Source organism: Chaetura pelagica, unplaced genomic scaffold (genome assembly GCF_000747805.2).
Source record: "Chaetura pelagica isolate M959 unplaced genomic scaffold, ChaPel_1.0 scaffold677, whole genome shotgun sequence".
Lineage (NCBI taxonomy): Eukaryota > Metazoa > Chordata > Aves > Apodiformes > Apodidae > Chaetura > Chaetura pelagica.
Window position 1 is genome coordinate 518635 of NW_009953987.1, and position 9348 is coordinate 527982.

General features: G+C 41.3%; 2 protein-coding genes across 2 annotated transcripts in view; both read left to right on the top strand.

Moving 5' to 3' along the window:
- The first annotated feature begins 887 nt into the window (after positions 1 to 887).
- Positions 888 to 7491, top strand: NMI (N-myc (and STAT) interactor). The gene is made up of 8 exons (XM_010002258.1): positions 888 to 923; positions 1215 to 1367; positions 2398 to 2505; positions 4082 to 4235; positions 5206 to 5312; positions 5433 to 5625; positions 6278 to 6384; positions 7306 to 7491. The coding sequence occupies exons 1-8, from the start codon at positions 888 to 890 to the stop codon at positions 7489 to 7491; spliced, it is 1044 nt and encodes a 347-aa protein (XP_010000560.1).
- Positions 7492 to 8427: 936 nt separating this feature from the next.
- RBM43 (RNA binding motif protein 43) overlaps positions 8428 to 9348 on the top strand; it is a 4945-nt gene continuing 4024 nt past the window's right edge. Inside the window, exon 1 of the mRNA XM_010002253.1 lies at positions 8428 to 8472. Within this exon, the coding sequence (XP_010000555.1) occupies positions 8428 to 8472 (45 nt within the window). The remainder of the gene's footprint in view (positions 8473 to 9348) is intronic.

Genomic DNA, 9348 nt, shown 5'->3' on the forward strand with positions numbered 1-9348 from the left:
GCAGCCTGTCCCAGGGCTCTGTCACCCTCACAGGAAAGAAGTTTTTCCTCGTGTTTCAGTGTAACTTCCCATGTTCCAGCTTGTGCCCGTTGCCCCTCGTCCCGTTCCTGGGCACTGCTGAGCAGAGTCTGGCTCCATCCTCCTGCACCCACCCTGAGATACCTGTAGACATGAATAAGGTCTCCCCTCAGCCTTCTCCTCTCCAGGCTGAACAGTTTCAGCTCTCTCAGCCTTTCCTCATCAGGGAGATGCTCCAATCCAATCTTTGTTGCCCTCCCTGGACTCTCTCCAGCAGTTCCCTGTCTCCCTTGAACTGGGGAGCCCAGAACTGGTCCCAGTTCTCCAGCTGTGGCCTCACCAGTGCAGAGCAGAGGCAGGGAATGACCTCCCTCGACCTGCTGCCCATACTCTTCCTCATGCACCCCAGGATTCCATTGGCCTTGACAACAAGGGCACACTGCTGGCTCATGGATCATTTACTATCTACCAGGACTCCCAGATCCTTCTCCTCACAACTGCATTTTTAAAAACTAAGTGGTATGTGCTGTGCTCTGGCATGCAGGTTTTAGGCAGATTTAACGATGAAATACAATTGGTCTCTCAAAATGTTTGACTCACCACATATCCTGCCTGCATAACTGGAGAAAAAACATCAAATGGGCACACAGCCCAAATACCTGGGACTTTGATGAATTGAAAACGACTATGGCAAAATGCTTCATCCAACTGCAGAAGGTTTTGTTGTTTGCTTTTTAATTTTGAAGACTCAGTTGAATGGTTTGGTGTGTCTCAGTTACTGCCCGATGGAGGGGAAAACCTGTGTGTGCCTCTTCTTTTCTCTCCAGAAAACAACAACCCCTGAAGCTTCTGGCACACCAGAAGACGAGATGGCAAGTCTTGAAGAAGAACTAAGGATCTGGAAGGCAAGTTCTATGAAGCACATAGAATTGTGGAAGTGAGCTGAATGGTACTTAGAAGGCCTTTAATCCACCTTTCTAAAACTCTCCCAGATTTCTAACATGTTTGTCTAACTTGTTCTGTGCTCTCTCATGGTGCAGGCTTGTGTTGAACTCAGTGGTAACTACACTTGTAAGTCAAAGGGAAATATTTATCCAATATGTTATAAATAAATAAATAGAAAGGGCTTACTTAAGGTTTTGCTTGTTCCTGTGGAAGAAAAGAAAATACAAATATTTTTTATTTTTACTGTCCAGGAAAGAGTTGAAAAAGCTGAAAAACAAAAAGCTGAACTTGCCTGCCAATTAAATGCTGAAGAAGGGTGTGCTACAGCAGAGGAGGATCTGATAAAGCTACATGTTGAAGAGGAGCAGCAGAAGGACATGATGATGCCTAGGGATACCTATGAGGTATGGAGGATGCTTACTGAGGGCTGTTAGCAGCTGGGGAGCTGTGAAGGAGATGGTGGTCAGAGAAAATAAGAGTGGTATTTCCTTCTCAGTTTAAAGATTTTTACTCGTTTGCAGGCTATGAGTAGAATGTTCTACATGTGTTTTTTCAGTGGCAGATTAAGAACCAGTGGGATAAGTCTTGCAGAAGAGTGAAGGCAAAACTGAGGCCTATTTTGTACAGACAATGAAGACAGTCCCAATTCCAAGACAGACAATTCCTCTTCCAAGATTCTCCACTAACAAATGAGTTTCAGTTTTGTGAGATGCAGATAAAATGGAACAGGTTGATTCCAATGCTTTGTCAGCTCCCAGCCTGTCTTACAGGGTGTTAAAGCACATGAGGGGTTGGCATTTCTTAAGTGACAATAAGTTGGGGAAGAATCAGAACCTGTTTGAAGAGGGCTCCTTCTAGAACTAATTGGTTCTAGACTTAATTGGCTCATTATCTCAGCGTGCCATGTGCAGTTGTTGGTACAGTAACAGGATAAGTTTCCATGAGCCATCAAGGAGGTGGTTTCAGTGAAGTTTTATTTGGCCTATAAATCACTGGTGAGAAATTATGGCTTCAATATTAAAAGCTATTAAAATATAATTAATAGGTTAAGTACATTTAGGTTGGCATGAGATTTTCTTAAAGTTGGTTTTGGTTCTCCAATCATAAATGTTTGGATTTTATATCCAGAAGAGGCCATTATCATCATCTGGCTTTTGTCTGCATTATCTTCAGTGATGGGAATAGGTCTAAATGTGGTTAATGACTTTAAAGGAGCCATCTCCTAATTGTGGATGGCTGGAGCTAACTACATCTGCTGTGTTTCCTTCTTATTCATTTCCTTCTTAAGCTGTGCAAAAAATGTATTGTGCATGGCTGTCATGTAAAATAATTAGAAATTGAACAGTTTCTAATGTCTGCAGATGTTGTTGAAATCCATTTTTGTCTTCCATGGGTTTCATTTTGCGTTTAATACTTTTTTTGGGGGGGCTGTAGAGAGAACTCTCTGAACTAAACCAAGAAAACACTGAGCTGCAGAGAGAGATTGAAAAGCTCAAAGAAGAGATTGCAGAATGGACTTCAGAGCTTTCACAGCATAGGAAGGTAAAGTCTGAAATATTTTCCAGTTTGTCTTTTGGAGGGTCACATTTTTGTTTTGTCAGCCCTAGACTCTTGGGACCAGTTGTGCAGCATTTGATCCCCTAGTGATTTCAATATAACATGGAGCTTGAAGTTTTATCTTCTTCTGTTACCTGGCAAGACAATGTGAAGCAGGCTAAGGATCTAGAAACAAATACAAGTGTGTGAAATGTGGAAAACATGACAGGAATGAAGAAAAGCAGAAAGTTATTAAATGGAAGACACTGGAATTAAAAATATACAAAGCATGAGTCATTTTCAAGTACTCTCATTTTGTATGTCATGGGTAAGAGGATGGAATTAAGGCAGTTTGTCCATTATATGGCATTTATTTTAGCCTACATTGATTACAGTCTCTCTCATGTTACTCCAAATCAGAAATAACTCAATTTGCAGCTAGATAAATATTAGTGATGCTAAAATAGACTCAAACTCAGGATCCAGAGCGGCCTTTGGTGAAACTCCTGCAGATTCTGAGGTGTTCAGAAATTGGAACTTCCCTTGTGGACGATTCAGCTTTTAAAAACCTGTTTTCATTCCTAATTGGAACAAACCCAAATATTTTGAGGAATTTACAGTAAAATTAAAACCATGGTAATTTTTTGTTTTTACAGAGATTGCAACTATCCAAGTGTTACCTGGTTTAATGTTAACAATAGTAGAATATTAGTTTGAGCTTTCTAAACTCCCTTTCTAAGCTTAGATGTCAAGTCCAGCCTCCTGAATCCCCTGTGCAGTCACTGGAGTGGGCAGGGCTCCTCTACAAGGAAATAAACAACAACAGGGGCCTTCACCCAGCACTTCAGACATCCTTAGGAAGAGTTGGCTGTAGAGAGAATGGAAAGAAAGTGGGCTTACAGATAAGATGCTAGTTTTGAAGAGAGGTGGCAGGAGTGCTTTAATTACTCTGGTTATTTTATAATTGGTTATACACAAACTTTTTTGTTTGTTTTTTTTTTTTTCCCATGCAGGGTTTTATTTTGAAATAGTTATGTGAAGGGGAAGAAAGAATTCTCTGAAACTCACTCAAATCAGCCCTTCCTAACCAGCCTTTTCATGCTTATCCTAGCTATAAAATACTTGGATATTTGTTTTACTAAGATGGCAACACACCAGGCTGTTTATTAGCAGATTTCTCATTGTTGTAGAGCAGTGATGCAATTAGGCACAAATAAATGGCAGCACAGATGCAATAACTGAATTTTGCAAATGTTAGGTGACAAAAGGGTTCCACTTCTATAGGTGGAAATCTCTGTGGACTTCCATTGAATTTGTATTGAACTTTTATGTTCAAAGTTAATCAAAGTGTGGGGGGAAACCCACCTCATGGACAAAAACCCCAGTAATAGATAAGTCAATCCATATACAAGAGTTACACCTGTTTTACCAGCCATGACTTCAGTCTGCTTGACTACACATTTTTTTAAAAACAAAACACATTAAACACTTCAAGGAAGACTCCTGTTAATTTTTCTGTTCTGCAATTACAGAAATGCTTTTTTCCCCCCCCATCTCGATTCTAAAATACTAGATTAAAAAGAAGGTAGCAGAAGTGAAAATGAAGTTCACTCACATGGAAGCTATGCAGGATGATGATGAAGATATGAATATTCACTGTGTTTTTGGAGTAGCTACAAAAAGCCCATTCAGACTGAAAAAAAATGAGGCACTGCTTACTTTTGAAGATGAAGAAGGTATGATGCTTATTTTAAGTATAAAAGTAATGTCTCTGATGAAATTAATTGCCAAGGGGAAAATATTTACATAAACATTTTGGGGAAAAGAAATCCCAACAACCAAAGAAAGAAGACACAGAGAACCATTCACCATTATCATACCAATCAGTAGAAAAAAACATATTGCAAACACTCTGCATGTTTGTGTTGGGTTAGCAGCTTTCTGCTCTCAGCTAATACAAACAGTACTTTGTGTTTGAAATTGGGAATATGTTCCTACCTCCCCGAGTATTGTCAAGAGTGACTCAAAATGTTTTGACAGCAGAATTTGATCATTTTCTTTACTCTGGGCAGTACCTTGTTCTGACAGCAGCTGGTGAAGTGCAGGCATCAGAGGATGGGTAGATGTGAGATGCCAGAGGGATGGTGCAGTCTGTAGCTTCCCTGGCTTCCCACTGAGATGTCTGCCCAGTCTGCCTGTGGCTGACTGGTACACAGGTACATTGCAGATAGAAAACTAGTGTCCCCTTCATTTCTTTCAGCTAAAACATTGCTAACAGGCACTCTCTGCACCTGGTAGGGATGTGGTTTTAATCCCAGGATACTTCAAATGAAATATGAGAAGCCTAATATTAATATTTGTTACATTTTGAGAGCATCTTTTGACAGCATTTAAAAATACTTTCCTATAGTATTCTAATATAGATCTAATAATAATAATGATGATAATAATAACAATAATAATAATAAAGATATAACTATTAGATATAGTATTCCAAAGAGCAGTATTTTACCTGTTGCCTACAGCTGGTGAGATTTGATGGAAACAGCCATGCCTGTACACATGGGTAGTGGGATCTGGTTGCCTATTACTTATATCTTCTTTACTGATGCAAAAGCAGATGTTGGCATAAGAGGCTGGGGAATTGTTTTGGTGATGGTGATGAAACAAGGCTTTTCATATCTGAAAAGTTGTGATTTTCCTTAGTTGCCCAGAGGCTGATAAAAATGGGTGAGCACACTGTGGACCTGGACAACAAAAAAGCATATGTGAAAGTGCAGCCTGTTACACTTGAAATGGGAGTAAAATTTCAGGTAATCAACTGAACTACAAAACTATAAAGATACAAACTTGTAGTAGTTAAAAAGCTTTACATTCAGTTTTTTGGTTGTTTTCAGTCACAAAGTGCACAAAAAAAATGGATTTTTTTTTAGCTCCATGTCACTATTTCTGGAAAGAAGATCAACGTCTTCGAAGTCCCTGACCTGTCCATCCCTGATGACTGGATGAGAGACAAACTAGAGCTGAATTTCTACAGATCTGAACAGGGAGGAGGAGGAGAAGTAGAAAATGTGGAGTATGACAGGCAGTCTGGAGCAGCTGTGATTACTTTCCTCACACCTGGAGGTATCATATGTAATACTTTGCTCTTGTCTATCCTGCCTTCCATTCCATTCCATTCCATTCCATTCCATATTGCATTCTGTGTCAATTTCACCACCCAATGTAGCAACTTCTTCCCACTGAGAGTTAAGCAGATCAGGAAAAGATGTGGGTTAACCCACACATCTGTTAATAAAGCGGGATTTCATCATACTCCTTTTTGATCAAACATGACCTGAGAGGCAGTTTGTGAGCTTTATTTCTTCCTTGGTCAAAAAACCTGTGGCTGTTTCTTTCTTTTCTTTGCATTGCTAGACATACTGCAAAAAAAGCAAATTAGGAAAACGTGTTTGATTTTAGCTCTTGTTTCATGCCAGTGAATTTAGACAGGCAATCAGATTACCCAAGTGTATGAAATTTTGTGAAGATCAGTGGAGCCACAGCAGCTGCTTTAGATTTATTTCAGAAGCTTTTGTGGATATTTAATGATTTTGCTTTTTTGGAAATGCCAAATAAACTTGTTTTGCAAATTGCACATGAAGAATCTACAAGTGTGCTATCATATATTAGTTTCTAAATCCACATAAGAAATGCTAGTCTATTCTTTGCTATGCTTACAAAATGCACTTTAAGTTACATTATTCTGACTTCTTTTTTTTCTCATTCTCCATTACAGCAGCTAACAGCTTTATGAAATGTACCAGCTATCCTTTCTTTGCAAATGGAAGGTGCTACAGGCTTCCCGTGTCCCAAAGCACTGATGCACACTTGGAAAAGTTTCAGGTAAAACAATCTAGTCCAGGCTAACCCCTTAATTGATACGTGGGAAATGCAAGATAGGGGCAGACACTTCAGTTCTGAGGACTGCAGAAGCTTTTGTGTCATGTTGTGAAACCTAATAGCACGTGTGAGTCTGCAAGATGCTGCTCTGCATCTTCTGGTTTGCAGTGTGATAGCTGTAATTTATTTTAAAAGGCTGTGCATGTCTGTCCTTGATCGAATTATGTCCTTACTTACCATGCTGTCTGTGCTAGATGGGAGGCAGATAGTGAATTGTTTGTGAAGTAGGTTAACAGCAGACACAACAACGTCCTTCCGAGTCACAAAGCACTCTCCCATCATCCCTAATGAGAGGATGTCTGCAGGCTCAGCAGACACCCCTGTTGCTCTATCAAACATTTGCTCATTCATTTTATTTTTTTTTCATTCATTCAACCCAAGGAATGACTTTTTTTCCTGTAACACTGGACTGCTTGATCATCATATTCTCACAGAAATTGTCCTCTACTTCATATTAATAGATGGTAATCAAGCCAGTAATGTGTATATAATCAGGCCTTTGTAATTAAAGTATTGACTAGATTGTGCTTATGTGACACCACAGCTTTCTTTGGAGGTGCATGTCATGGACTGGGATGGATTTTTTTGGAGTGATGCTGTCTGGAGTCATCAAAGATCCCCAAATCCCATGTGTGTGTGTGTTAAGGAGTGAAGGACACGGCAGTGAAGGAGGCTGGGTTTATTGCCTACTGACCTCAGTCCTGGTTGGAACTCCTGCTATCTTCATTGGCAGAAACAGACCATCATCAAAGATCCTAGCCATATCTGATCAAGGATATGTTCATTTCCAGGGTCTGGCAGTGCCTTTAGATGTACGTGCAGCAGCTGATGCCTAATACATGTTTGTTTTTCTTTCCTCAATAGCTCTATTGCGGGATTTCTAAGAGGACCATTCTGGTGAAAGGAATTAAAGATGCAGAAGATGATGAGGAGATCGTACAGGACATGATTGAAATTCATTTTCAAAAGCCTACTAATGGTGGTGGGGAAGTAGACAAAATCAAATACTCATCAGGAGGAACATGTGTTTGTTTTGAGGAGGATGTTTAGAATGCCATATAGGAAATCGTAGGAAGACCTAATGAAGTTCTTCATCAGGGGCACAGGAGGTGATGCAGACATTGTGCTTTAATGTTCTGAAACTTCTATTTGAAGAGCTGTCCTTCTTTCTGATTTGTGTAATGGCACAGACTTTGTATAGAAATTCAGCAAAACTTGGTGCTTGGTGTTCCAGAGGTTCCTGATTGAAATCAGAAATGGACAGGGATTGGACTCAATGATCCTGATGGGTCCCTTCCAACTCAGCATATTCTGTGATTCTGTGGTCCTATGAAAAAGCCTTTACCAGCACTTGAAACTTAATCTCAGATTGCTTTCTGCTAATGTGCAGATTTTGTATCCTGCAAATGTCAGAGAGGTCGCATACACTCCGAAGTGGGATAAATCTGTTCCTTCCCACCTTTTGATTACTAAAGCTGTATGTAACCACAATCAAAAGCCTCTTCACGGGCTTTTTTAAAGTGCCACAGCTGCAGGAGGTACCTCTGACAGAGCTCCAGCCCCACAGAGTGCCTGAAACGCGAGTGCCTGAAAGCCATTATCCTGTAATGTCATAAAACCCGCAGTCTCAAATCAGCCAGTGCAAAACCTCCACAGGTTTACTCAGGAAATTTCACCTTATAAGAAATCCTATAGGAGTCATGCTGCTTTTAGCTGTTGAAATGCTGTAACTTCTCCTAGGATCTGGTGCAGGTTTTACCCAGCTCCTGATACCTTTGGCTCTGCTGCGTTAGTGCTTGGACTCGATGATCTCAAAGGTCTTTTCCAACCAAAACTACCCCATGATTCTGTAAGTTAATGGTTAATGGATCGCTTTTAACGTGTGCTTCTGCAAATACATTTTCCCTCGTGTTTGGTCGTGATTTTGCTTCTTTTAAAACACCACACTGAAGAATTCAGGCGATTCTTAACGATCTTTATGGTGAAATGGAAGTGCAGAGCCAGAGGAGGATTTCTTTTCCGCAGAGGAATGTGTTTTCCTTTTCTGCTGTCCATTTTTTTATTATTATTTGCTGCCCTGGGGGGCTGAAACGCTCTGGCAACAACCTGAAGGTGGAAACAGCCCGGTCCTAACCTGGAAAATAGCCCATTTTCATAGTATTTGACATCTTAATACGCAGGGAAAGGCCGGTGCAACGCACCTGTGCGACAAGCAAATACACCTCAGGTGTTAATTCTTGTGGAAAAACTGTTAACAGGCAACTAGATGTGGCCAAACAGGGGAAACTGGAAGGTTGCCAGCACCCCAAGTTGGTTTTGGAATGACTTTTGGGCGAGATACCCGTGGCTGCAGCACCTCTTGGTGTTCGGTGCGTTTCTGAAACGATGATAAAGCAGCACTTGTGGTGTGTTGATGGAGCTGATGTTCTGCATCTTCAGGCCTTAAAAAGACCATTTTTGCCTTGAGAAGGGGAAGGAACGGTTTTAGCTGTGTGTGGGGGGGGGTGTGAACCCAAGGAAGGCAAACAGCGTCACGGAGCTTGAATTTGTGAGGTAAACCCTTCAAATAAATTAAAAATAAAAGGAAGACGTTTAAAAACAAAAAAGCCCGGTGAGGTAACCGAGTGTGGGGGTAGCGAGTGGGCTTAAAGCACGGAAAATCGGTCTGAGAATTATTTTTAAGCCACATTTTGAGACGATCGGGTTTAGGGGAAACCCGGAGTGTTGTTGTTGTTGTTCCTCCTCCTCCTCCCCCCGGGGCTGAGGCGGCGGCTCCGGGATCCCTTCCTCTTTCGCTTTCGCCGGCCGGGACGGGCCTCCCCAGCTCCTGGCCGGGCTCCTCGGCTCCTGGCCGGGCTCCCCAGCTCCTGGCCGGGCCCCCCCGGATGTCCCACCGCGGCAGAGCCC

Bases quoted from the DNA above. Each gene is read 5' to 3' on its own strand.
- NMI (XM_010002258.1), top strand. From the start codon at position 888: ATGGCAAGTCTTGAAGAAGAACTAAGGATCTGGAAG. The intron at 2,506-4,081 runs GTAAAGTCTGAA...TAGATTAAAAAG, and splicing joins AGCTTTCACAGCATAGGAAG to AAGGTAGCAGAAGTGAAAAT. The intron at 5,313-5,432 runs GTAATCAACTGA...ATTTTTTTTTAG, and splicing joins AAATGGGAGTAAAATTTCAG to CTCCATGTCACTATTTCTGG.